General features: G+C 55.9%; 1 protein-coding gene across 4 annotated transcripts in view; it reads left to right on the forward strand.

Annotated features, from left to right (window-relative positions):
- The window catches only part of NF2 (NF2, moesin-ezrin-radixin like (MERLIN) tumor suppressor), a 35,680-nt gene extending 8,164 nt beyond the window's left edge, over positions 1-27,516 (forward strand). Inside the window, exons 5-17 of one of the 4 annotated variants that reach the window (XM_084297573.1) lie at positions 2,777-2,845; positions 3,253-3,335; positions 3,995-4,070; positions 4,361-4,495; positions 6,702-6,776; positions 8,131-8,244; positions 10,426-10,548; positions 10,901-11,118; positions 12,420-12,525; positions 17,227-17,357; positions 19,053-19,212; positions 20,991-21,050; positions 26,252-27,516. In XM_084297573.1, coding sequence (XP_084153699.1) covers positions 2,777-2,845; positions 3,253-3,335; positions 3,995-4,070; positions 4,361-4,495; positions 6,702-6,776; positions 8,131-8,244; positions 10,426-10,548; positions 10,901-11,118; positions 12,420-12,525; positions 17,227-17,357; positions 19,053-19,212; positions 20,991-21,026 — 1,326 coding nt within the window. In that variant the 3' untranslated portion in view covers positions 21,027-21,050; positions 26,252-27,516. The remainder of the gene's footprint in view (positions 1-2,776; positions 2,846-3,252; positions 3,336-3,994; positions 4,071-4,360; positions 4,496-6,701; positions 6,777-8,130; positions 8,245-10,425; positions 10,549-10,900; positions 11,119-12,419; positions 12,526-17,226; positions 17,358-19,052; positions 19,213-20,990; positions 21,051-26,251) is intronic. The other 3 variants (XM_084297574.1, XM_084297571.1, XM_084297572.1) reach the window with 3 other exon arrangements.
- The last annotated feature ends 236 nt before the right edge of the window (positions 27,517-27,752 follow it).

The following is a 27,752-nucleotide window of genomic DNA, read 5'->3' on the forward strand; positions in this document are numbered from 1 at the left end:
GGGAAGGACAAGGAGTTGCTGGAGCCCAATGGCAGTTCAGCTACATTATCGCCACAGCTTCGTGGGCACAGTCAGCAACTTTTGGGTGCTCTTCAGGGAGAGGTTTTGGCTCGCAGAGCCACAGCCAGGTGTCTGTAGCCATGTCTGGCCCCATCGGTCCATGCCCAGTTTGTCTGAGTCCAGCGCTGGGTGGCGTGCAGCACTACTGTGCTTGAATGCTTGGATTCGCTAAAAAAAAGATGCTTTCTTCTCATAAAGTATTGATGAAATCATATTTTCTTAGAGAGACTCATTGGCCAGGGAAAAAGAGTTGCTTAAAAAACCATCTCTATCTGTATGAAACACCCAACGCTCTTATTAGAGTGCGTGAGGAAACGCTCGCTTGGCTTTTTCTCCTTTGACCTGCCGAGCTGAGGGTCCCAGGGGATGACACGTCCCCTTGCCAGAACGAATAAACCCCTGGGTAAATGCTGAGGAGGTGGATGGGGAGCAGGGCACCTCTCCTCACCTTGCACATCTTGATTCTGCAGAGGTTGGGAGAAGATGGAAGAGGGGTGCCTTTTCTTGTCTTAGCTAAAGCTCCTTTCACGTCTGCTTTGGACGTGGCTTTTCCTTGCAGCCCCTCTCATAACCAGGTCGGGGCAGGGCTTCCCCTTCTGCTGTTTTCTGGGGAAATGGGGAGCAGAAAGCATGTCCCCAGCCCCGAGCTGCACAGAAAGGTGTCACGAGTCCCCTCCTTCCCGTTAAACAGGGCAATGGTGTCCTTTCTGGACAAGAAAGCAGCCACTGAGCCCGGTAATTTCTCTAATAACGTGCTGATTTGCATGATTAGGGCCGTGGCAGCCTGACAAAGCATCAGCGTGCTCGCATCTGATGTAGCCAGCTGCTCGACAGCCAAGTTTGCACCGCTGCTCAGCCTCCTACCTGAAATAACTGAGCAGGCAGGCAGGCTGTAAAAGGAAAAAGCTTATTTATTTCTATATCCTTGTGTTCGGTTGGGGAATTACTACGTGTCTTCCCCTCTAGACCTGCAATCAAGCCACCCACACCACTCTCAAATGTTGGAGATGATTTGGGTTTCAAGGGGCAGTGAAAGGCTTGGGTCTGTTGGATAACGCGTCCCTGCACGAAATGCCAACATCTGGGAGGTTTTTTCCATCTCTTGCCCCTCAGATGCAAATCTCTGCCCTGCTGCTCTTGGTACTTCAGATCTTGCAGCACTTCAGCGCCAGCCCCGGGGTCTGGGGTTTGTTTTTTTCCCCCAAACAAACACTGTTCAGTGCTAATAGCTGGCAGCCGAACGTGCCCGTGGCAGTAGAGGCCAGGGGTATGAATGATGCAAAGGCAACGTCCATGTGGAACCATGAATATTAATCGTGCCGTGCAATTAACAGGAATTAAAATTCTATGACAGTTGGGAAGTAATTATTTAATTGAAAGGTCTTTGAAAGTGTGTTTGCTGAATCATTTGAGCCAACGTAGACTGCAATGCTTAAGCCATTTGTTGATTTTTTTCGGTTGTGAATAATTAATGTCCTCAGCCAGGCTCCCTCTCGGTACAGATATTCCTTTGGGACATGGCAATACTTTTCACCGTATGAAAAGCACATAATCCATACTTAGGTTTGGATCTCCAGAGCAGATCACAACAACAAAAAAAATAATCGCATTAATCCTATTTGCTCTCATTTTCATCCCCTAGAAATGATTTATTTCCCACCTCTCCAAGGTTACCGGAGTTGCTTCCCTCGCTAGTTGTGTGTTTTTATTTTGCTCTTCCCTCTTGCTGTGGGTCCAGGAGACGTGCACCTGCAGTGTGCTGCTGTCCGAGAAGCTCTGAGCTGGGGGACAGAGAATTGCCACTGCTCAGCACCCTCCTGAAGGAAATCCAGGGCGCTTTTGGTGGATTAATTGGAACCTGAGTCAGTGTCGGCTGTGACATGCTTCTCCTGCGTCTGCACTGGCTCCAAATCAATATTTGTGTCTTTAATCCCCGCTCTCTGTGTGTGAGGCATCCTTTGGGCTGTGGGTTGCTGGTGCTGAGCTCGGGGGGCTGCTGCCCGACACATCTCCTGGCGTCGGAGCGGGACCGGTGCGGGAGGTGAATGGCAATGGCAGCGTTTCCTCTACGTGCCTCACATCTGTCATCCTCTCTGCTTCAGCTCGCTGGGTTATTTGAGGTGCTGCTTTCTGGCTGTTTCCTGCCCTCTTGTGCTGTAGAGGAGGTAGATTCGTTTTTGCATGCACTGCAGGGACGCTCGCCTTTTGAATCTGCTAATAGGCAGTTGGAGTCCTCAGTCACTTGATAATGCTGCTCCAAAAGATGTAAATCTAAACAAATGCTGGTAATTACTGCCTGCACTTCCCAAATCGGATTCCGCGGCCCCGTTGAGGAGCAGCCCCTCTGGCAGAAAAGCTGACACCTGCCCGAGAGGAGCCTGCAGTTGCCTGCCCAGCTCCTGTCGTTCATTTTTAACATTCGTTCATTAGGAAGGGGAACAGCAGCAGAGGCAATGCCTCCTGCCTCACCTGCACTGGTACCGATCGGCCCTTGGGGACAGGTCTTTGTCCACGTCTTGATTCCCTGCCCTTTTTGCACGAGCAAAAGGAGGGCAAAGAAAATGCATTTATTAAATTCCCCGAGCCGCATACGTCCGCAGCCCTGACGGGCCGTGATGCTGGAGGGTGTAAGCGGGCTGTGTGCTGGCTCCCCTGGGGGTGGTTTTGTGGGGTGAGGAGTTTTGCTGGTGATGCTGATGTCTCTGCTTCTTTGCAGTATGGGGACTACGATCCCAACGTGCACAAGCGAGGCTTCCTGGCGCAGGAGGAGTTGCTTCCAAAGCGGGTAAGGAGCCTGACTGTGCAGAGGAGCAAATTTCCAAGCTCGGTAGCATCTGGGTAATGCAGAGAGGGGCTCCGAGGGGCTTACCTATCGAGGTAAACAACCCAAAAAGTTCTACCGAGGGAGGAGAATGCAGTATTTATCTGACTTTTTAATAAACCCAGAAGCAAGTATTTTCCTTCCAGTGGTTTTCAGAGTTCCATTCTGCCTGCGTTTCCTCTCGGTGACCTGGGGACTGCTTGTGTGCTTGGAGGGCTAAGTGACCCTGGGGAGGTCGTGGGGCTGAGCGTGCCCTGCTGGGAGAAGGGACAGGCGCCTGTCAGATCAGCCGGGAGGCTCGGGGGTGCTGCTGGAGGACTGGGACAAGAGTGGCAATGTGACCTGTGTCTCTGTCTCCCTGTCTATCTCAGGTAATAAACCTATACCAGATGACCCCGGAGATGTGGGAGGAGAGGATAACAGCCTGGTACGCAGAGCACCGAGGCAGAGCAAGGTGAGCCTGTGCTGGAGTGGCCTGGGGGTCAGGATCCCTCAACCCGGGGAGTTTTAAGGCTTGGGCAGGGGATAGAAGAGCTCAGCAGGGTTGATCCCAGCAAGCCTCTGTCACAGACCCACAAAAGGCAACGAGCTTGCTTTGGTGGCTGTGCCTGTGCCCTGCTGGTCACTGACGGGCTGAGAAGTACCTGCAGGGGGGCACGGAGGCAGCCCTGCACGAAGAAGGAGAAGAAATAGGGGTTCCTGGGCAGAAAGTCAGGCTGACGAGATGTGTTGCTGCCAGGAGATGTGTTGCTGCCACGGGTGGTAAAACGCTCTTTGTGGGAGCTGTTCCTAAAGTAAGATGGATCAAAACCGCAGGCCTCCCAAGCGGAGATTTTCCCTTTATGCCTAAGGGATTGGGAGGGGGACAAAGCAAGGCTTGAAATGCTGCGCCTCTCCAGGCAGGCAGCAGCAGCCATTAAGATGCTGGCAAGCTGCAGGCTGGGATTTGCTGTTGGACTTTATTGATCCCGCTAGCAAAGACAGGCTTGACCCGTGCGATAGAGGCAGTCGAGGTTTTAAAGCAGTGTGTGCGCTCAGGATCAGAAAGAGCAGCCATCTGACTCCCTCTGATCGTGCAAACATCTGTAACCGGCCTTTCTTTTTGTCTGACAGAGATGAAGCAGAAATGGAGTATTTGAAGATAGCTCAGGACTTGGAGATGTACGGAGTGAACTATTTTGCAATTAGGGTGAGTGCGGCTTGGGGGTCACGTCTTCAAGGCGCTCAGGGTTCCTTGCTGGGGTAGCTCTTGTGATGTCTTCATCTCCTGTGCTCTCCTGAGCCTGCGAGAGGCAGCAGATGTGGGAGATGGCTGCGGTGTGCTTTGCTGCCTGGAAGGAGGCAGAAGGCCTTTTAATGTGCAGTGCTGGTGGGTCGCTGCTCGGGGCTGGTTCGTGAAGCTAACAGTGGCTTGGTTCGTGTCAGGTCATCTCTGAGTCGAATAAAAGGGTCTTCTGCTCTTTTCTTTCCTCCCTTTAGAATAAGAAGGGCACTGAACTGCTCCTTGGAGTTGACGCCTTGGGTCTTCACATTTACGACCCAGACAACAGGTTGACCCCCAAAATCTCCTTCCCGTGGAATGAGATCCGGAACATCTCCTACAGCGATAAGGAGGTAAGGATCCAGCTCCCCTCTTCTCGGGGAGCAGTACCTGTAAGACCACAACTACAATTTAAAACGATTTCCCTTAGCTCTTCTGTCTGCTGTGCTTGCTGTCACCAGCGTAGCTGAGGGCAGCTCAGCTCCTCCAGCTGAAACCTTCATTCTTGGTCTTCCTGCAGCTTTCCTGGAGTGGGTGCACGAGAGGTCAGTTGGGAACTATTCTCTCAGTTGGTTTTAGACTACCTCCAAACCCACCGTGTAATTCTTTTGCAAACGGAATTGCTGCTGATGTGCTTAGCCCAGATTTCACAGTTCAGGAGTTGAAATCCCTTCTTTACTGTATATAGGCCCTTGAATTACGAGCTGTAGTGAGAGGTCTTCCTGGTGAGAAGAGCTCTTGCTTCCTGCCATCTCGTTACATCATCTTGGGTTCTCAGGCGGCTGGGCTTGGCCTAACAGCTGGAATCTTTTTAGGAGGCTGAGTAATGTAAGCCCACTGTAAGATAGATATTTATTAAATCCAGGCTGTAAATACAAATCTTCAGAATTGCTGGCCACCAAAGCCAGCGGAGAATAGCAGGAAAATTGGCTGCGGACGGGAAACCGATCCACTCAATTTTTTCAATCTGTGACTGAAAGAAAACCAGCTGCCTTCATGGTCAGGGAGAAAATTAACTTTTTAATTAAAGCGTTTTCCAATCCAGACATGATATTGATCAGGGTAAAAGCTAAAGGTTTCTCATCGGCTGCATTTATTGCATGCCTGGTGAAGTTCTGGGGGGAAAAGGCCATGCTGGATTTCTTCTCACTCAGTTTCCTGCTCAAAAACAAAGAGCTCCGTAACTTTGCAAACCAGCTCGGCTCTCAATGACTTCCAAAGACTTTTCTGCCCGTGGCAGAGCAGTGCGGTGGAGGCTGCCTGATCATGCGTTGCCTCCGAAATCTGGGGATTGAGGGCCCCGTTACTGGGCCTTGACACAAAACTGTAACAGATCTTTTCTCCTGGGGAAAGGAACTGCCACCTTCCATCAGGGCGATAATCTGCCTAATAAGGTGACCACAAGTGGAACTGACGTGATAGTAAACAGGCTTAATAGCTGGCTATGACAGCTACATCGACACGACAGAGGCATTTAATCTGTTGTAACAAAGATTGACTGTTTTGCGTGGAACCGCAATTCCTCCTCCGGCCTATTCCTGCTGTGGCTTTCGGTGGCTGGCGAGGATGCTGCTGGAGCCGAAGCCCGGGGCCGTTCACGCACGTCTGCCTGTGTGAAAGTCTTAAAAGATTGGCTCTTAAACTGACAAAACAAAACACTGCCAGGGCGAGTTCTGCCGAGCCCTTTCCAGGCAGCACAATGTATTGACAAATAGGGCTGCTGTAATGGGCAGAGGCTGCCTGCTCCAGCACTAGCTCTTCAGCCAGTTATTTCTGTAGCGTGAGGGGGAGTGATGAAATATATGCATGCCTCCTGAAAAATGCAGGATTGCAGAGCACTCCATCTCTTCAAGTACCCTTTGGTTGGTTCAGAGCCTTCTGTCTCTCCAGGGGCTGTGTTACTGGCACTCTTGGTTCCACCTTTATCCTCTGGAGAGAATCCCGGTGGGAAGGTGCTGGGAGGAGGGTGAACCCGGGACAAGGTCAGAGCTGCTCGGTTGGCACAGAGTGTGAGTGCATGTTAGAGCAAGGGGATAAGCTTTTTGAATTGCAGAGCAGTCTCGTGACGTGGCTGCGTTCTGGAGAGCAAAATGCACAGAAAAATCCTTTTGAGGAGCCCTTACGAGTGGAGGTGCTACCAGGAAGAAGCGCTGCTCCTGTTGCCCTATTCCCAATTCAATCCTGCCCATCCGTGGGGTAGCCGGGCTGGTTCTTCCTCCCTTTGGAGGCCTCTTCATTTTCTACTGTCCCTTCTTAGTCCTCGACAGCTTTCAGGGGAGCAGCATCTTGATCTGGGAAGCTGCGGAGCTGCCTCTGCCCTGTGCAAGGTGATCTGCAGAGGCTGCCCGCTGCTGGGCACGGCTGCTCCATCTCCTTGGTGGCTTTTGCTCCTGGTTCCCTTGCTTGGCTAAAAGCCACGGGGACAGCTCCCAGCCGTGTTTGTCTGCCACTGCTGACCTCCTCTGAGCCAGAGCTTTCCGTGAGGCTTTTATAGCGGCGTTCTTATTAAATGCAGAGCACTCAGATAATTCAGTCCCGCTCTATTTTTTTCCTTTTCAGTTTACGATTAAGCCGTTGGACAAGAAGATTGATGTTTTCAAATTCAATTCATCAAAGCTGCGTGTGAATAAGCTGGTAAGTCTACAGACAGAGTAATTTTTATTGTCTGCAGCAGTTGTTTCTGCAGGCAGTACGAGACAATGTTCTTTGGGGGCTTTTCCTTCGAGCACTCGGAGGGAGCGTGCTGGCCTGGATGGACTGTAGATGTGATTTGGTTTAGTGGTTACTGCTCAATCATAGCCTCTAGAAGAGGAGGGGGAAGATCAAGCCAAGCTCCTTCACAGAACCTCTCCCCCACTCCTCTGTTTTTGTGCTCCCTTCCTGAGCTCTCAGGGTACGTCTGACCTGCATGGCAGAAGCATGTAGTAAGTAAAACCTTCTTCTCACCCCAGTCTTTGCTCCACGGTCCTTTTCTTCTCCTGCCAATCCCTTCCCTTCTGCCCTGTGGTGTAGGTTTCCCTCTTTTTTATGAGGCACTGACACCAGAATTGTAGCCCTGGCTTTTCCAAGGCTGATCCCCGCTCAGGACACTCTCCTGGTGTGAGGACAGAGGGGACCACGTTTAACTGCTCTGCCCAGTGTCCGTGTGGGACACAGCTTCAGCTGGTGTTCAGGGTTTAGTGTCTGGAGGTGTCCTTTGGAGCCTTTGGAGCTTTGATGCAGGTTCTGGAGCAGCTGTGCACTGTTTGGGTGCACAATGGACCTGTGGAAGACAGCAGGGGATATCTTTCACATCCTTGTAAGAGAGAGAGGGGAACTTTGCTGTCCTGTACTTGCATGGCACAGGGGAGAGGGGCTTTCTCACAACAGCTTCATTCCCTGCACTCATCAGATTCGTAGTGCTGTAACTCCTCTGACTCCTTAGTCCCTTGAGATCTGTGAAATGGAAGACAGGCATGCGAAGTGGTCCTCTCAGAAAAGAATCAGAGCTTAGAAAGTTGCTATTATTGCTGAAAACCATTCCGAGCTTTCACTAAAAACATTCTGAGCTTTGCTAACCCTCCCCTGCTATTGCCACTTCCCTTGTCTTCCTCCTTGGGTAGCAGAAGAAATCACACAGAGGCTCAAAACCCTTCAGCAAGGATACCTGAAGGCGTGCAAGGCAGCTCTCGATAAGCCTTCTGTTTGCCTGTGGTCCTGCTCAAGATGGAAAATATTTTTCCTTTCTTTTTTTTTTCCATCTGAGTGCTTTAACTGCCCTTTTTGGAGAAGACACGAGTTAACCTTGAGCCTCAGGAAAGGGAGCAGAGAGCCGATGATGGCCAGGGTGTTTGGTGGGGGACCGAGGCCGTGCCTTGCTCCCTGCCCCTTTGTGGGTACGAGGGCTCAGTTTGGGGTCAGTTTGGTAGCTCTTTGTGTCAGGGGTGCAAACACCTCGTCACCACGCTTACAGCTGTTTCTCTCCACTCTTCACCCTTGCCTGGAGTAGATCCTTCAGCTGTGTATCGGCAACCACGATCTCTTCATGAGGAGGAGGAAGGCAGACTCCTTGGAGGTCCAGCAGATGAAAGCGCAGGCGAGGGAGGAGAAAGCCAGGAAGCAGGTGAGAGACATCTCGTGCAGCCGGGCCGGGAGCCAGCATCAGAAATGCAAATGAACTCGGGGAGGAACAGGCTCCAGCGTGACATCAAGCACATGGAGCAGCTTTGAGGGAAGGGCCAGCCCAACAGCTCTCCTTAGCAGCTCGCTCTCGCCCTGCCCGTCCTTCTCCCCTTGGCTCTGGAGGCTGGTGGCAGCCAGAATCCAGCCCCCAAGTCGGGAGCAGAGCTGGGAGGACGGGAGGGCAGAGCAAACCTGGCTGTCGCGGCGCTGGCTGTGCGTCCTGCCCTGCCTCGGGAGCCGGGGTGGCTGCTTGTAGCTGGAGCAGGGGCTGCGAGGGGGAGCTGTGCTCTGCTGTGGCTCTTCATCTCGTTTTTTTTTTAATGACTTGGTGATGGAATGCACCCCGACGGGCCGGGGCGTGCAGCCTGCATGCTAATTTCCACCCTGCCCTCCGTTATCTGCCGCAGGTCAGCCCAGGCAGCGAAAACTGCTCTTCGGAGGCAGCAGCGTGTAGCCAATGAGTATATATCAGCAAATTGGATTGTATGAATCATTGTTTTCTGCTCGTAGACCTCTTCTACTCACTGAAACCCACACAGCTAATCTGAGCGCTGCTGCTCGGAATATAAATGTCCGTTTCACACCAGAGCCGCTAGATAGCAGCAGCAGAAGCCGAAGCAGCCAGTCGCACCGGGAGAGTCTTGCTCTCAAGGGACTGCTAATTTGATGCACTTCGTTTGGCTTCGAGCGTGTCCACGGAGTGCTGGAGGAGCTAGGGCTGAGCTGCTCGTCCTGCAGGCACCTCCTGAAGCGCTTCTCCCTGCTGGGGTGGCAGGAGGGGACAGGACACGAGTGCTGCTGCAAGGGCAAGCAGGGCAGCTCCGCTGGGCAGCAGGGCTTCAGAGACAGGTTTTGGTCTCGTGAGCTTTTTTTTTTTTGAAGTGTTTGGGTCACGCAAATTGGAGCTGAGACCTCGCGTTGGGCTGCTGGGAGAGGTGAGAGGGGTGCTGAGGGTGAGCTGAACTTAACTCTTCCCCGGAGCCCTCCAATTTAGAGCTCTGGTGCTCGTCAGGAGGGGTCAGGCTTCTGCTTGGGCTGGCTGCCCACTCCCGAGCTCACCGCCGTGCCGTCTGGCACGCTCTCTCCTCCCTCCCCAGGATCCACAGCTGTTAACTGGTTCCACACAGTCCCTTTACATCAGGACTCCTTGTTAATGGCAGCCCTGAGCGGGATGCAGATCGGAACGATAATTGATGAAGGGAGCCTGTAATGGAAGGAAGCCGAGCCGGAGCAGTGGGCGTCCTGCTTCCAGAACGCAGTCGGTGTCCGAGGAGCCGAGAAATGTCTTGTCACACTTATTTCCCTTATTAAACCCGGCAGGTGGCCTGCACGATGCTGCGAGCCCCCGGGTGTGGCGTGGATATTTATAATGCACCCAGCCCCGTGGTGCTGGAGCGCTCAAGCCCGGCGTGTTAATTAACCCGATGGCTCCCCTTGGCCGCTGGGCGAGCAGAGAGGCAGCTGCGTGGCACGCTGTGGCTGCACGACTTGGCTTTTCCCCTCCTGGGGAAGCGTTGCTGTTTTCTGCAGCTCCTCTTGCAGCTGCAGGGGGGTGGTTGTGGTAGGGACAGGTAGAGGTGGCCACGATTTTCGTAGCCTCTTCTCCAAGTGGAGAGGAGCGTGCGGCACGCCGGGGTAGGTCTGTGTGTGTCTGGAAGGAGCAGTCAGCGCATCCTTCAGGCTCCTGCCTGGCCACGTGTCGGTCTCGGCTGTTCTGAAGGTGCCCTCAGCCTGCCCGTGAGCCTGCTCGACTCGCTGTGAGTAACTCCAGCAAGAGCTGCAGCTCCAGGGACCCTGCTCGCCTGAGCCTGCCCTGCGAGGCTGCTCAGGAGATGCTGTCTGGGGATACAACCTCCTGCAGCAGCCTGGGGGGCAGCAACCTGCCCAGGGAAGAGGGGATTGTCTCGGAGCAGTGCCAGCTTCTTCAGAGGAGCCTGGTGCTCAGCGTGCTCACAGTGTGCTCACAGCCCCTGTTCAGTGAAGCCCCCCTCGCTGACGAGCAGAGAGGAGGAGGCAGCGCAGTCCTGTGCCCAAAGCCCCAAGCAGTGTCTGGTTTCTGGTCCTGTAAAAAGCATTTCTGACACGTGTTGTCTCTCCATTTTCCCTTCTCCCTTTCTCCTAGATGGAAAGGCAGCGCCTGGCCCGAGAGAAGCAGATGAGAGAAGAGGCTGAGAGGACGAGGGATGAGCTGGAGAGAAGGCTGATGCAGTTAAAGGAGGAGGCGACGATGGCCAACGAGGCTCTGGTAAGTGTCTGGGCGGCTGTTTCTCCAGGCACTGCAGCTGTTCCCGACTCTTTTCTGCTGCTGAAGCGTTTCAGGAGGCGCGTTGCGACTGTTGTGTGGCTGTTCTCAAACTGCCACTGGCGGACAGCGACCGGGAGGCTGGCTGGAGCTTACTGCATCCAGACAGCCTGCGGGGGCACGAGCACGAAGGAAAATGAGCTGGGACAGAGCCTGGGCACATCCAGGTCTTGGAGGCTGCAGGATTTTGTGGAAGGGGGAGAGAGGGGCTCGAGGAGCCGTGGTGGCCCTGCCCCAGGGGCTGAGAGCATGTTTGGGGAGATGTTCGGTGTGCTTAACGTGCCTTCGTTCTCAGATGAGGTCTGAAGAGACAGCAGACTTGCTGGCTGAGAAGGCTCAGATCACAGAGGAGGAGGCCAAGCTCCTGGCTCAGAAAGCAGCAGAGGCTGAGCAAGAGATGCAGCGGATCAAAGCCACGGCCATCCGGACGGAGGAGGAGAAGCGGCTGATGGAACAGAAGGTGCTAGAGGCAGAGATGTTGGCACTGAAAATGGCGGAGGAGTCGGAGAGGAGGTCAGAGGGTACAACCTTGCAGCTGCCTCTGCTTTGCTTTTCCAGCCCCACTCTGACTTAGCCCGAGAGCAGCTCACTCCTGACGTTAGTCCGTCCAGCACTTTGGCCTCCGGGCCTGCCCAGCAGCAAACGGCCCCGAGGCTGAGCTCCTTTCTCCTTGCCTCACACTTTGCCACAGCTAGGCTGTCCCTGGGTAGGAAACGATACAGCTACAGCCCTGAGCTTTCCCTGGAGCTGGAGACCTTTCTCTGAAGCTGTCTCGGGGAGAGAGATCCGTGGTGAAAGCCACAGGGAAAGGGGCTGGCAGCCGGGGGAGAGGGCGCTGCGGGCCTTGGCGCTCTGCCTGTCGCGCCTTGACAGCAGCAGCTCAAACTTGGGGGTGATTTCTGCAAACACCCACTGCGTTCTGAAAGTATCTGACAGCGTTCTTAACGCTTCTGTTGTTGTTTTGCTTTTCTTCTCTTCTTCTGGCTGTCAGTTCTGTGTTTGCTATCATCTCTTTGTCCCCGTGTTTCCTTCTCAGGTGCTCAGCTCTCCTTAGCAGCTGTGAGGTTCGTTTCAGGTTAGCCGTGAGGTCTCCCTAGCTCCTGGACTCTGTCTCTTGATAAAACTGATGTTGCCATCCTTTTGATACCAGAACCCAGGCCCCATCGTGCGTTTGGTAGCAAGCGAGAAAGAAATCATTCTTGTTTCCTTCCAATTGATCACGCCTTCCCGTGTGAGCTTGCTTGGCTCCAGCCCTTCTGCGTGGACAGACGCTGCCCTTGTCCATCCTTGCTTACCTCTGACTTGTGGAATCTCCACTCAGATTTCAGTCTGGCAAAGGAAAGCTTCCCCTGGAGGGGTAGGGGTGACCTTGGAAGCCCTTGAGGCTCAGGGCTAGGTACTTGTTTTAGAGTCGTTGGGCCCTGCAAGCAGGCAAAGCTGTGTAGCCTTGGGTGCTTTCTTTTTGTATGTTAGTAGAGACTTACCAGGCAGAAAACTGCCTCTCCTGCTGCAAGTCTGAGCTTAACTTTTGAAGGTGTTCTTCCCGTTCTGGCATCTTGACATGCTCCTCTGGCCCTTAGCCTTGCGTGAGCAGCAGTAAGCAGGGCTCATGTCAGAGCTGCCCTTCTGTGGCTTGGGTTTCTGTGCTAATTAGTGTCCCACGTGTCAGAGGTTCCAGCGTTGCCCTTGCTCAAATGATTTCTCTAGTTGAGGTCTTGTTAAGGAACAAATGTCTACTTGTTTTACACCTACGCTGTAACCTGTCGCCTCCGGGCTCTGATCTGATATTTGCCATTTGCTGGTTTTCTTCGCAGGGCAAAGGAGGCCGATCAGCTAAAGCAAGACCTTCAGGAGGCTCGGGAGTCTGAGCGGAGAGCAAAGCAGAAGCTTTTGGAGATCACCAGCAAGTCGTCCTACACGGTAAGAAGGAGCTGTCCTGTAATCCTCGGTTCCCAGCCCGTAATTGTGGCATCCTCTGTACCCTGGAGAATTCCTGTGCCTCCATCCCATCAGAGGGGGGGTACAAGCAGTCTCATTGCATTGCTCAGCAGCTGCTCAGAAATCCGTAGCTGCTCCTGCCCTTGTCGCCCAGGTGCCCTGTCCAGCACTTTGCTCTTCTTCCTCCCTGTCTGTCCTGCCTCGTGCTACGAGAGCCCAGCAGCTGCTGGTGAAACTGAAGGCAGCAAATCAAGAATGGATTTAACAAAGGTGTTAGAGCTGTTCTTTGCTGTGTGGGGTGGACCAGCTTAGTGAGAGCTTTTAAAGGAGGGCTAAATACGAAAGGGAGGATGTCCTCGTTCTTCTTAGGTAGGATAAAGGTTGTTCAGAGCCTGTGAATTCATTCTGTGGGCATAAACTGGTTGCTGCGCATCTATGTGTGGAAAAGAACAACTTCCTTGAAGGGAGGTTATTCCATTATTGCCCATTACGAGGATTTCACACCTTCCTCTGAAGCATCTGGTCCTGGTTGCTGCCGGGGACCGAAACGTCAGATTAAATGACCACTGCTCCCATTCTGTCTGGCAGTTCTTTTCCTCAACTTCTGTAATTGTGCCGCAGGGCCTGCAAAATCCATCAAGTGCTCCCTCCCTGCCGCTCACACCTGCCATGGCTGCCTCTTCCGCAGCTCTTTGTCCTGAGGGGTGAAGGGGGAAGAGCTCGACGGCTTTGGGAATAAGCTCAGCAGACATATGTGGAAGTTTCCGACCTGTCTAGTACTGAAATTTTAATTTGTACGTGTTGGCTCCTTCCCCTTCTCTCAAAACTTCTGAGAAGCAGGTTGAAGAGGGCTAACGATGAAGTAGCTTTCCATTCAGGTTCTCTGAATATCCCTGCAAAAAAAAAAAAAATGTTCAGAAGCTCTTAAGAAACTGCACTGATGGAAAGCAGCCAGGTACTTTTAGCCTCGGGGCACTCATTCAAGTGCTAGCTACCTCTGTGCTTTGTAAACCTCATCTTTGGAGTGCTCCTTATTTTACTACGGGTTTCTGGGATCCACCGGGTCTTTAATTCTGGGTTTAACATATGCACGGGGTGGAGCACCCTCACTGAAAACCTTCTGAATGGCCGCATCAGCCCCGTGTTGAGGTCTGGGCAGAGCTCTCACGTTCCTGTTCCCGTGTCTGTCCGTAGGCAGACGAGCAGAGCCGCAGCTGGTGAGCTCTTCTGCAGAAATCCCTGCGTCCACCTGCGCTCGGGACGGCGGCGTGGCCGAATTCCTGCCTGTGGAATTAAAGCCTAACGATGGGGGTTTTGTAGGATGGCAGGGAGCTCAGCTCCACCCCTCCAGCTGCATCTGTCCTGGAGGCAATCTGCGCGGAGCTGCCTCCTCCGGAGGCACGGTGCTGCGCCCTCGAAGAGCCGTGGCCTTCCTTTCTCCCTCCCCAGCGAGGTGGCAGAGTCCCCTTGCCCAGCAGCCCCTCTCCCAGCTCTGCGAGCTGCTCTCTGTCTCCCTCTCTGTTGTTTTTCCAAGGTCAGCGGGCTGCGAATGTGCCTGCTGTACCCGCGTCCGTGTGACAGCACCTCGCCGGGCCCTGGTGTGTGAAGCTCCCTCTTCCCCATCCCTTGTCACGCCTGTCTTGCTCCTCTCCTCCCAAAGTGTGGCATCTCTCCTCGCTCTGCTGCCTGCCTGCGTGGGGACGCCGCTCCAAACCGAGGGACCCCGCGGGACAGGCGCGGGAAGGAGGGAGAGAACCAGCCCGGGGTGCCCTGAGGGATGAAGGGTTTTGAAAGCTGCTGCTGGGAGCCTCGTGTCCCTCAGGTGAATGGCAGCTCTGCCAAGCAGCGCCGCGTTCCAGCTCCTCTCTCCCTTAATGAGGGTGGAGCGCTGAGCTTGTGCTTTTCCCTTTGGCCCAGCGCTTGTGCTCGAGTCCCCCGGCACGGGGAGCAAGGCAGAACTTCCCTCCCGGGGCACGGGAGGAAGGGAGGCGGGGATGGCTGTGTTGCAGAAACGACAAGAAGCGGTTAACATTTCGCTTTGGTAATTTTCCAGTCTCCCTTACTGGCTTTTTAAAGCCTGTTTAGGTGTCTTCTTAGTCCTTGAAGCCCAAACTGCTTTCGTGATGGTGCAGGTGGATGATGCATGAGGGGGAAAAAAAAAAAAATAAAAGCGAATCTGAGTCTCAGGCCAGCAGGGCTGAGAGAACAATTCATTCTTTACTGACTTGGCAGCGTCTCTTTTGCCTTCTTCATTGCCATTCAGGTACCACTCCGAGCAAGACTAAAGGCAGTCATCACTTCTGTGAGCCTCTTGAAGTACTGAGCGCCTGTCTGGGGCTTGCCCAAACCCTCGAGTAGCAAAGTAAAGGCAGAGGCAGCGAGAGGAGAAGCTCTCCCTGCGGGGGAAGCCTTGTGACACGGCTTGCTCCGTGCTTCCTTCGTGTCAGCCAGCTCGTTTGCTCTGCTCCCCAGGGGGATGGCTGCTGTCAGCGTGGGGCTTGCCTCTGCTAACTGCAGGGAATTGCTGTAATGGGATAACGGGGCTACGCCTTCGGTTCCAGGTGAGGGAACACGAGGGAAAAGCTCTGTGTCCCCTCTGTCATCCCGTGCCCCGGTGACACCCAGCTTGTCCCCTTAATTAAAAATTCGTGCACGGCCTGCCCAGCCTCCCTGCGGATGGATGGCCGGGGACTGCTTTGCTCCAGCTGCTACACCCCTGCCTTTGAAAGCTCTCCGGCTTTGCTCTCTCCTTACTCTCCCTCCCCATTGCTGCTTTCTTATTTCTCCATCATTTTTATTTTTTTTGGTTGCTTCATGAAAGAGCCGCGCTGAGGAACGGGGAGGCAGTGGCTGTAGTAACCCTGACAAATTGGCTTCTGGGTTTAATGATTGCAGCGACTGAAAATCCTGCTCAATTGCTCTTTGGGGTTGTGTGTGTGTGGTGTTTTTTTTTTTTTTTTTAAACATAGAACAAGCTTGCGCAGAAAAAAAAATGTTAAAGGTTGTTTTAAGGCCAGCAGGATGGTTTGGATGCTCCTGGCTCCCCTGCACATCACAGACCGTAGAATCTCAGGTGGGGAACGTTTTTGCAACCCCCTGTGGGTGTTACAGCAAAGGGATCTGATGGGATGGGATGCAAGTACTTAAATTGCTCAGGTGCCTTTGCAGGTCTGTCCCCTTTCCTTAGAGACAGAGATTTAGGTGCTCGGCTGTCCCTTTCAGCACGTGCTGCAGAATTAATGTGGCCACGTCCTGTGGCAGCAGCTACTGCCATGGGTAGGGCTATTTTCCTTGCAGCTTGAAGTCTGGCTCAGCTGCAGGATGCCAGGCAGCGCAGTTCTGGTTGCCTCCTTGTTTCTGCCTGTACGAGGTGTTTGCCTTTCAGCTTGGGCTCTGCGGGGTAAATGAAATGTGGTCGCTTTGTCCAGGAGCAGGGACGAGCCTCGGCTGCTTGTGAATTCCGGGCTGGCGGTGAGGGAGGAGGCAGGGACTGCACAAGTAAATCTGTCACGGCTCTAGCACTGCTGGAGCTGGCTGCAAACAGTCCCCGGAGTATCCCGAACAGAAGAAACACGGGGAAGAAATAACCAGCCAAAGTTCTGGGGGCAGATGCCCTCTACCCAAGCACTGTCCTCCCAGCTTTCGGTGTGTGCTGCCCGCCCAGCCTGTCTGCGCAGTGCCACCTCCTGCCGAATCCAGCCTGCTTGGGGCACGTCCTCGTTACAGGAATCCCTTAAAGCTTGACGGGGCACCTTGGAGAGAGCCGGGTGACCTTTGGGAGCTGGGCTGTGTTGCTCCTACCCCAAATGCCAGCGGGCTGGGTACACCAGCAGCGGGTCTGACTCAGCTCCGCGCGTGCAGTCTGCCATCGGAAGCTGCTCTGCCATCCTTGACGTGTGCTGCTGCTGCTGCTGCTGGCGACCTCATCTAACACGTTGCAAGAGGGGAGTGATGATTTGAGGCAGGCTGTTCTTCCTGCGCCGGTAACGAGCCCATTTATTAGAGGTGTGACAGGGTTTTTGACTGAGAGAAGGGTCATTTTTTTTTTTTAAGGTGAGGAGAAAGGAGGAGAGCCTGGGCGGTGTGCGCCAGGTGGAGCCATCACAGTATGTGGAAGCAGGGAAGAAAGTCCCAAATCTTCATTTGCGTGCAGTTCTTGTGGGTCCTGGTGTTATCTCTGTGCTTCCAACTGGGTCTAGCAGCAGTTCCGAAACACTCGGAGCTGTTAATTGCTGGGAAGGTTAAAAAAAAATAAAATAAAAATAGTGGTGTATCTCCGTGGACTGCCCTGGAATTGCATCCCAAGTTAACCTTTGGTGTGATGTTCTTCTTGAGGCACAGCTTGTTTGCTGCTCTGCTTCTGCAGGGCTTTGCAGCACTTGCCACCTTCTGCACAAAAAGCTCGCCAGCTTAACCCTTCCTCCTGGAAGTTTGAGGCTGGTTCAGAAAGTGGTGCTGGTGGGCCACCACGCATCAGGAATGTGACCGGGGTGCTCCTTCCAGGTCAGTGCCACTCCAGGGAGAGCACACTATTACCTGTGGGGGTAACTGGGACCTTATTAAAGCGTTAGGAAGCAGCACCTGGTGCTGTGTCTTTAGGTTTTAGCTCTGTGTTACAGAACACTCGCTGTAGGAGCTCTCACGTCGGACCCAAAGCCATTAACGTGTCCTCTCCCCCCGTAGCAGTCCATGAACTCCAGCACGACAGCGCTGCCCACGGACCTGCCGAGCTTCAACCTCATCAGCGAGAGCCTGTCCTTCGACTTCAAGGATACGGACATGAAGAGGCTTTCCATGGAAATTGAGAAAGAGAAGTAGGTGGCGTGCTGCCAGGCGGGGCCGGGGCTGGGTTGGGTTGCTGCTGCCTTCCCTCTGCAGCCAGGGGAGCTGTACCACAGCCCGACGTGGCTTCTGTGTCGTTCAGAAGAGCTCCAGCATAAAGGGAAAGAGGGAGAAGGCTTTTGGGTTCTCATCCACCCCGTCATTTGGAACTGCTGAGCATCGCTTAGCTGCTGCTTGACCTTTTCTCAGGGGGGCCCTGGTGTCACAGCTGCACCTCTCCTGCCCGATTCCAGGCCAGTTTAGGCGTGCTGAGCCCTGCACATGGGTGATTCCTGTCCGTACACTGCACCCAGCTCTCGCTCAGGCTTTAATTATCCATCTTGGCGGAGTTACCAGCAGTGTGGTTGCTGGCACTCGGGTGTTTGCAGTGTGCCCAGACCACGCTGAGGTGGTTGGGGTGCGGGCTGCGGCCCTGCACTGGGGCTTTTGCTCCTTTTCCTGTGAATCTGTGGCGTGTTTATATATAAAACGTGTGCGCAAGCAACTTTTGGATGTGATTACGAGCTTTGATCTCGTGTTTTCCTGAGGGTGTAAGTGTAGCCTTCGAAATTACAAATTTAGCAGAAATCAAAGCAGATCAGATTTTAATCTCTGTAGTAATAATGTGCTTTGTTCATTGACGGGATGGGAGATCAAAGCTCGGAGGGCTCTGCCACGAGGCTGCGGTCGGAACGTCCCGGGGCTGGAATGAAACCCCCCCCATCCCACCGGCTGGCTTTTTCTGCCTCTGGTCACTTCCCTCTCCCGTTACACCAGGGGCAGAGGTTAAAAACTTGTCCTGAAGCCAAAAGGAAAAACGTAAAAGCTGCAAATACCCCCCGAATTCCTGGCTCTGCACCGAGGTTGCTAACTAGGTCATCCCACTCTTCTGAGCAGGAGGAGCTGGGCTCTGCCAAATGATAAAAGCAGTAGCGTGCTTTTCGCTGGCTTCTCCAGGAGTGCTCTCATTCCTCGGATGCTGAGATAAGCTTTGCTACAAATTTTGGCACTTTGAAAGGGTTCTTGTTAGCCTGCTGGTACTTTGACCTCGGTCTCAGTATTTAATCGCAAGTACAGGCTGGCATGGTGTGATTTTTGTTTTTTTTTTGTCTCCGGTAGATGCTTCGTTGTAGAAGGCAGCTAAGGCTGAGACCTGAGAATGGCTACAGGTTTTTTGTGCCTTTTTTTTTTTTTTTTTACTTTCTATTTTTGAGAGGCCTTTCTCTCTCTCGGGGATGCGGTGTGTCTAAAAAACACCTGATATTTTGGGGACGGCGCTTGCTCCCACACCCCTTAACAAATCAAACCCCTCTAAAACAGGAGAAGGCAGCACAGCAAGGTCCCTCCTGGAAAATGCCACGAAGGGATTTGTGCCGTGGTGAGCCTGGGAGCTAGCTTTGGAGGTGGGGGGCGGATGGAACGAGAGCAGAGTGGAGCAGTGCTGCTTAAAACAGCGTCTTTTAGGCTGAAACTGCACGCCCCTAAATCTGTCTCGTGGCACAGCTTCACTCAAAAAGCCTCCAGCAGCCCTAGCTTGGCTTTTATTTATTTATTTTATAGTAACAGGGCTTAGAGTTCTTGGTCGGGTGTTCGGCTTCTCTTTTTGATCCCAACCAAGTGGCTGCTGAGGGTCGTGCCACCACGTGCAGCCAGCCAGCACTGACCCAGGTCTCTTTTGTGTGCGCCAGGGTGGAGTACATGGAGAAAAGCAAGCACCTGCAGGAGCAGCTGAACGAGCTGAAGACCGAAATCGAGGCGCTGAAACTGAAGGAGAGAGAGACAGCCCTGGATATATTGCACAACGAGAACGCCAGCCGAGGCAACAGCAAGCACAACACTATTAAAAAGGTATCGGAGGGCTCCAGTTTGTATCTCGCCTGACGAAATCCTTTAAAAAAAAAACGACAAAATAACCCTGCCTTTATTTTGCACACGTTGTTATAATAAAATTGTTTGATCTAGGCTTTCTTCCCTGCCTGCTTAGCTTTGAACCAGGGCGCAGGGGGGCTCAGCTGCTGGTGGCTCTGGTTTCATTCTTGCTGCAACCAAGCCTCGTCTCCTCAGTGCTCGGTGGAGGGCTGGGGAGGTCTCGAGGTTTGCCCGTCCTGCTGAACCTTACCAAAAGCCATACAGAGGTGCTGGTAGGAGGGATTTGCTACCCAACTAACATCAGGAACAGGAAAAGCCCTTCCTGGCTATTGCAACCGTTCCCTAAGGGCAGCGCAAGGAAGTAGTTCTGAGTTTGGCTAGGGAATAATAAGGGGAAAACCACTCCTGATTTATGAGCTCTCGGCAGAAAAAGCCAAAAGCTCCATCCTCTCTTTTAATCTGTTCTCCAGTAACCTGTAGTGCAGCTTCAAGCACTAACAGCAAAACCTTCTGCTGTTAAGGTTTGAGCGGGGTGTGCTCTGCACCCTGGAGCCACCTGCCTCTAGAGATGCTTTGGAGATTCATGCTTAGCCAAAACGTTGGGATATTGGGGTGCCTGGGTCCCACGTGGAAGGGCCCAACACAAGCCCTTCTTTATCTTTACATTGGTTCTCTTCCCTTCGCTGAGTGGCTCTGCTCTCCTCCCAGTTGGGTTTATTCTAACAGGGGCTGGGCACCCACCCACAATTAGTGCAGCGGGACCTAGTGGTCAGCTCCAGTCGCCTGCAGAGGTTTTTTTTTCCCCAGGGTTTGTGCTAGCAAGCGTCCTTGTGAGTGCTTCGGAAGTCAGTGTGACAGGGGTGTAGGTCGTGGTAGCAATTTGGGGTTTTCAAACCAAATCCTGGCCTGATAACACGTCTCAGTGGGGAGCAGTGATGGCTACAAGGGCTCCAAGATACCAGCTCGTGCCGACTCTCGTGGCTGGGAGCTTGTGATGGCTGAATTGGGGCAGGAAAATGAAGCTAGCGGATGTCGCTGGTTTCCCAGTGCCAGCCGTGTGCTATTTGGGTTCCTGCCTCTCCGGAGGGCAGAGCATAAAAATCTTCACAGGCCCTTTAATCACTGCAGAATCTGAAACCCTTTCTGCTCCCATTAGGTTTTTGTGAGGATACGTCCCCGTACTCAGAGCCCTCGGTATAAACAGCAAATGTTAAATTTTTGCCTCTGTCTGTAGCTTTTTGAGATAAGTTAATAGCAGGCTGCCAGTCCCATTTGTCTCACTTAACGGAGGCGGCAGGCAGGCGTTCGGGCATCTGTCAGGGGGGCGTCCCCGTCACTGGGGCCGCTCTCAGCCTCCCTTTAGGAGCTTCAGGCCCATCCCCTGCCTCCGAGGGGGATCCGAGGGAACTGGGGCTGCCCGGCTCCTGCATCCCAGCCCCAGGAGCTGAGGTTTTCAAATCCCAGCCCGCCCCTCGTCGGAATAAATCACAGCCTGCTCCTCTTGCTGCCTTCGGGAGGTCAGGAGGGCTTCTGGCCCTGTGTTGTGATGGAGAGGGAAACCTGGTGGAGAGGGAAAGCTGATGGAGAGGGGAAATTGAAGACGCCCGAGGTGGCCAAGTGGTTCAGGAGTACTTCGGTACCGCCAGCCCCCTGCCCCTCCTGGGGAGCTGAACAGATTGCCCAGCCTGCCCTTACTCGTATCACAGAGGAATGTTTTTTTCTGTGTGTGTGTGTCCGTTTTTATTTTGCTGGTTTAGCCTCAAGCCCAGGGCAGAAGACCTATCTGCATTTGAGACTGCCACCTAGGTTACTCCGAGGTACTCTGCGTTGGGGCGAGGGGGTCACCGCCTGTCCCGCTACCCCCTGCATGAGCTTGCCCGCGGTGCCCGCTGCTCCAGCCAGCCCCCGGCCCCCTGCTCCTGCCACCCCCTGCACCCCGTCCCGCCAGGCACCCACCTCCCCAAAGCCCACCCGCCCCGGGGGGGCCGGCCCCGTGCCCGGCTCTCGCTCCGTCGGAAGCGTTGGCAGCTTCTCCGCCTTCATTTTCGCACCTGATCCTCCACGCTGGGCTGCGTCTCTCTTGGCAGAAGTTGAGTTGGCAACATCAGTGGGGGAGTGCAGGCGAGAGCTGCTTAAATAATTCAAGGCGCCTGCTTCTGCGCTGCTGCCTGTGGCTGGGAACCCATCGGAGGTGCAGGGGGGGGGGGGCCTTTGAAGATTTCCGTAATGAAGTTAAAGCAGGACCTGCCCCCTTGTTTGCTGCAGAAAGAAGCTCACGAGATTGATTAAAAAAAAAAAACAACAACCAAACCCCATCAATTTCCTCTCGCCGCCGCTGCCAGGGCTGGCGGGGCAGGCTGAAACGTCCCCGCCTCGGCTCGGAGCGGGGCAGCACGTGGCTGTGGGACCCGTGGTGTCTGTCTGAGCAGCTCCAGAGCAGCGTGCAGGTGGCAGCTGAGGACAGGCAGCGTCTGCAGGTACTGCTCAGGCTTGGCAGCGCCTGCTGTTGGCCGCTACCACCCCTCGAGGCAGCCCCTTGCTGCCCTGCGCTCTCCTCTCCTGCCCGCTGGCCCCAGCCCCGAGAAATGCCGGCTGCTGGAGGTGGGAAAGGTTTCCTGCCCTCTCCCCGGGGTCAGGATTCTTCCCTGCAGCCCTTTTTAAGTGACTCGAGGAGCGCGTTTCTGGCTTTGGGGGGTTGGAGCTGTGTGCTGCAGCCCCCTGGTGCCGCTGGTGGAGCTGTCAGCGGGTCCCTCCCCGGTCCCCAGGGTGGCCCTGCCTTCCCCGCCACACCGCGGTGCCTGCGGTCCCCTGCCTCCCCCCCAGGCTGCTCCTTTCTGCTCTGCCGGCCACATCTCGTCTTCCTGGAGCTGCTTCCCTCCAAGGACCAGCCTGGCCGAGCCAGGGGCTTGCCTGCCCTTGGTTGAGGAGGGGTTTTGGGGAGATTTTTCTCCGTTCTGTGGCTGTGCTCTGGCACGCCGACGGCGCTCGGCGCATTTTGACTCGTAGCACTGAGGGGGGAGACACTGCAGGGCTGCAGCAAGGGCATCCCTGAGCACAGGTGGCAAAAATGCTCAGGAAAAAACCTTTGTGAGAAGTTCCTGAGGGCCAGCGTAGCCCTGCCTGAGCAGCAGGGGGGTGCAGGCTGGCTGCTGAGCACCTCAGCACCACGGCAGAGGCAGGGAGGTGCTTTGGCCACGCAGGCTTCTCCCTGGCCAGTGACCAGAAGCGATGGCTTTGGGGAGATGCTGGGTGTCCCTCCAGGGCCGGCGGGTGGTTGTTGAGCCCCCTGCCCCCTCCCCATCGGCGCTAGGAGCTCCGGGACACCTTGAATTTGGGGGAGGGCTGCAGGTGAGCACAGCACAAGGAGGGGAGTCGGAGCAAAAAAGCACCAGGCAGCAGCTGAGAGGAGCCTCTGTAAGGAAACCAGCGCTGCTGCCTGACCCCTGGCTTTGGTTGCCTGCCTTTGAAGATGCCTGCTCAGTTTTTTTTCGCCTTTAATTACGTGGTTAACATGCTAATCCCGCTTTATGAGCTCTGTGGGCACAGCGCAAGGCACCTCATCTGGAAGCTGCTTTCCCCACGGCGCTCCCGGCCGGGGGCTGGCGCTGGCGGCTCCAGCTGGCTCGGCTTCAGGAGGGTTTTGCCGCTCGGGCTGCGGTAGAACATGAAAAAAAAAACACTTTTTCCCCATGGGGGGAGCCTCCCAGGACAGGCTGCTGCTCTGAACCGCGAGCACAGCCCGGCCTTTCGTTCCATTTCTTTTTTCATTTCATTTCTTCTCGCCCCGTCGTGCTTCTTCGCCCTGAGCGAAGCCCTTGGAAGCGTCGGGGCGAGGAGCAGCTCCCCGAGCCCCTTCCCAGACACGTGGCTGTGGCCTTGAGCACCACTCTGCTCCTTCCACGACTGCCCACGGGGCTGCCTTTAGGGTTTTAAGGTGACCTGTAGGATGCAGCACTTCTCCAGGTCTGGGGCTGGAGCCCGGTCCTTGGCACCAGCACCGTGCCAAGGGGGGATGCGAGGGAGCAGCAAAAGAAACGCTTTTCCCCCACTTTTCCCCCAAATCCTAGAGGAAAGGGAGGTGCATCCCGCACACCTCTTGCCCCTGCGAGCCCAGGTCCCCGCTGGGTTTTTATTCCCGGTGTTTCACTCCGCTGGGATTTTATCCCCATGATTTATTCTTATTTATATTTATTATATCTGGTGTGAGAGCTGCTGCGCCTTGGGGACGGGAAGTGAAACTCCCCGGCAGCTAAACTGGGCCAGAGCAGCCTCGGTTCCCTTGTTTACAAGGAGCGAAAGGAAAGCAGCAGCCGTCAGGGCCCGTCAGCTATTTTTGGGGCAGCCTTTGAAAAAAGTGTTTCCTTCGCCGGGGAGTGTCATCTTCTCCCTTTTAAGCGCGCTCATCAAAGCGGTGGAGGCTGGGGGAAAGTTGTGCTCCGGGCCGCGTGGGAGGAGGAGGAGAGGGGTGCGGGGGGAACGGGGAGCTTCGGCCCTAAAAAAAATTAAAAAAAAAGGGGAAATGTGTGACTGGAGCCGTCCGGCTGGCCGCCGGGGAAGTGGGCAGGGATGGAGAGGACACGGAGGGGAGCGGGGGTGGCAGTAAAGAGGATTTACGGGATGCAGCACTCGGGCTGCGATTTCGCAGGGACTACAGCTCCCTGCCCGCAGCAGCAGCAGCAAAACGTGCCCGGGGAGGCACGGGGAATAAAAATCCCGGAGTGCTGAGCACCGGGAGCATGCGGCGAGCCCCCGGGAGCCCCCATCCCCTGCCCCTGCTCCTGCTGTGGGGTCGGGGCCGCCCGGACCCCGGGGCTCTTCTGCTGTGCCGTGGGTTAGGGGCTGTCAGGTGGGTTTTCCTCTGCTGTTTGCTCTCGGTTTCCCTGCACGAGTCCAGCAGCCGTGGGGATCGGCAGAGCTCCCAGAACCCCAGCGCAGGGCTGCGGGGAGCGGGGCTGTTCCCTTCTCCCCCCTTCTTGATTCATTTGAGCGCTGGCTGCTTAATTGCGCTCCCGCTCCCTCTCTCTAAATTTTCTTTGATGGCTTCGGGTAGCGCATTGTGGAGCCCACCCCGCCCTCCCTCCTGCAGGAAGGAGATTATCATAATACTGCTTGTAAATCAATTTTTTTATTTTTTTATTTTATTTTTTTTTCCCTTTTCTCTTCCCCCTCTCTCTGCACTGACGAAAATGTAACTTGCTCTCCATCGCTCAGCCTCGCCTGCGCGGCGCTACGCTGCCCGCGTGGGCACTCGCTGCTCCTCGGGGGGGGGCGAGCGGGGCTGCTGCCGGGGTGCTGGGGGCGTTTTTGGGGAGGCAGGGGGTGCTGCAGCCCAGCCCGGGGCTTTCCCTAGAAAAAGGGGGCTGCTGTTTGCACGGCGGGGGGCAAATCCCCGAGCCCCATTGCGTCCCTCCTGCCGCTCTCCTTGCTTTCCTATCCCGGGTGCAGGAAAGGAGAAGCACAAAACGGGTGGCTCCTGCTGTTGGGGAGGGGGTTCCCTGCGAAGAGCTGCCTGGGGGTGGTGGCTGCAGCCAAAATGCTCAGCTCCGGAGCTCCCCGCACCCAGCAGCCGCTGCCCGGACCCCGCTGTGGGGCGAATGGGGGTGCTGGGGGGGCTCTGCCCTCCTTCCCCGAGCTCAGCCCTTGCCTCTTGTCATGCCAGGCACAGCCAGGCTGCGGCCGTGGCGAGCAGCCCTGCGGCACGGCGCCTGCCCTGAGCGCTGTGGGGCCGCAGCTCTGCCTCCGCTCCCGTGCCAGCGGAGCGCTGCCAGTGCTGCTGGGCACGAAAAGCAGGAGGAAAGGGAAGGCAGGAAGGAAAAAGGAGGTGTTTTTTTTTTTTTTTTTCCCTCCAGGCACGGCGGAGCATCGCTGGGGGAGTCGGGGTGCGCTCAGGAGTGGTTTGAATTCCCTCTCCTGACCCAGCAGGGAGAAATCCTCCTGCGCCTCTCCTCACCCCGCTCTCTGCTGGGCTCCTGCCTCTCCGCCTGCCTGCGTGGCCACGGCTGCCTTGCTCCTCCCGTGCCTCGGTTTCCCTGCGCAGCCCCAAATGGTGATCGGTGCAGGGAAATCCACGGGTGGAAGCCCCTGGGTCACTAATTCGTGTTTTTTTCCTGCTTCTCTTCCTTCTCCCTGTGCCTTCTCCCCTCGTTGCTCTGCCCTCACCCGGCGGCGTTAGCTCCGAAAGCCCCCGGCTTCACACGGGCAGAGGAAGGGCGGTGGGAAGGAGGCAGGGGAGAGCTCAGCGTCCTCCTCAGCCTCACCTCCACCCCCCCGATGTGGCTGCGGCCACCTCAGCCCGGCAGCGATGAGCCCGGGTTGCTCCGCGGCACCCCCCCGGGTCTCACACCCCAAATCCTCTGTTTTTTGGAAGAGCCGAAAGCAAGCGTGCGCTGCAGCTCCAGAGAGGAGGCTGGAGGGCCGGGGGGATGCTGAGGAGGAGCTGAGCCAGCCCTGTTCCAGGAAAGGGCGTTAAGCCCCTGCAGAAATTGCCTCTGCAATACAGATTTCCAGCACGGCATTAGAGCCGTGAAGGAATTACCGCGGAGAGGACAGCGGGGCGAGCGGGGAGGGGGAAGCTCTTGGCAGCTCTGCCGTGGGGCTTAGCTGGCTGCGAGGCCAACCCGGGATCCCTGCCTCAGCAAAACGTGCGGCCCCGGCGGCAGGCAGCACGGGGAGAGGCAAATTTCGTGGTGCTGCAGAGCCTTTGCGCCGGGGTCCTCGTGGTGCGAGCGAGCAGCTCCGGCTCCGGGATGGTCTCGGGTGGGTGTCGGGGCCGTGCTTTCCTCCAGGACCCCAAATTCCCCCAGCCCCCAAATTCCTCTGCTCCTTCCGCCCAGCTGCTGCCCCTCAGCACCCTTCGCTTTGCGGGGGGAGCCCTGCAGAAGCCCCCCTGCCCTTTCCCCGCGCCCTCCCTCCAGCCCCGCGCTTGCGCCGAGGCTGCGGCCAGACGTCCCCGCTTGTGCCATCCCCGCGCCCGGCGGGAGGAAGGAGTCACCCCCGTGTCCCCTCTGCTCTCTTGCAGCTCACACTACAGAGCACCAAGTCCCGCGTGGCCTTCTTCGAGGAGCTGTAGGACGCCGCCCTCGCCGCCCTCCGGCCCCAGCGCCCGCTCCGGGCATCGCCGCGGCTGCGTCCCGCCACCCGCCCCGGACCGCGACACCTCCACCCACCTCCGCGTGTGCCGACCCTCCTCCTCCCTCCCTGCTTTTGGTTTTTCCAGCCTCTCCTGCCTTTTTCCTTTTTCCTTTTTCCTTTTTTTTTTTTTTTTTTCCCCTTATATTTTGCAGCACGGGGCTGGGGCCGCAGCGGAGGAGCGGGACGGGGCTCCCGTTAGCAGCCCCCAGCGGAGGGCTCTCCTCCTCCTCCTCCTCCTCCTCCTCCTCCTCTTCCTCCTCCCTGCGTGCAGGAGGGGACGAGGAGCGGGAGACCAGCGGGTGCCAGCCACCTGCCACCTTTTTTTTCCCTGCAAACTGTGACAAACGGGGGCAGCCTGACTCCTTGGGGTCGAGGCAGGGCTGTGGCCTGGCAGAGGGCGATCGCGGCCCCGGCTTTGGCTGTGGGGAGGCAGCGGGTGCCCGCTGGGCCCTGCCGAGGTGCCCCCACCCCAGCCCCTCTGTGCCTTTTGCCTGGGTGCTGCAGCCCCAGCTCCGTGCCCTCCCGATCCCCCAGCAGCTCACCCCGCACCCTGCCCCTTCCCCATGGGGGGAGCAGGACCCGGAGCCCCCAAACACACGCAGGGACCCCCCCCCCCCGTCTCCTCCACAGCCCCCCAGCTGCTGCTCCCCCCACGCCTGGCTCCTGGCCACCTCCAGCCCTGCTTCCCCGTGCAAACTGGGGGTCCTGTCCCCAAAACAGTGGGGGTCCCGTCCCCAAAACACACCGCGGGTCCCAATCCTGACCGCCTGCACTGCGGCTGCCCCGCAAAAAGCCCCTGAGCGAGGTCCCTGGCGCATCCTCGTGGCTCCAGCCCCTCCGTGGGGATCTGGGGGGCTCCCAGCGCCCCAATTCCTCCCTCACCCCCCCAGGATGGAGGCGCAGCCCCCCCGGGCAGAGTGTGCCCCAAACCCTCTTTATTTAGCAGCCTGCTGCCTTGTGGCGACCCCCCGCACCGTGCGCATCTGCAGTTCGGATGGGTTTGGGTTTGGGTTTGGGTTTGGGATTGAGTTTGGGTTTGGGATTGGGTTTGGCCGTGGCACAGCGTTTTTCTATCCCCGTGGATCGTTGTACTCCGAAGAAATAACATTTTTTTGTTTTTTTTTTTTCTCGGTTGTTTTAATAAAAATTCAAAGCACTACAAGGGGGGGAGTGAACGGCGTGGCCTCGATTTCTTAATCCCTGGGGGACGAAGGCCCCTGGGGACATGGGGTGTCCAACCACACCGTCCCCAACCCCGGGGGCTGCTCCTGCTCCCACCCAAGGCCAGGCGATGGGATTTGGGGCCGCTGCCTGCTCCCCAGTGGGGTGGGAGGCGCAGGCGGGTTGGGAGCTGGGGGTGGCGGTGGGTTTTTTCTTTTTTTTCCCCC

Source organism: Netta rufina (assembly GCF_964035555.1).
Source record: "Netta rufina genome assembly, chromosome: 17".
Taxonomy (NCBI): domain Eukaryota; kingdom Metazoa; phylum Chordata; class Aves; order Anseriformes; family Anatidae; genus Netta; species Netta rufina.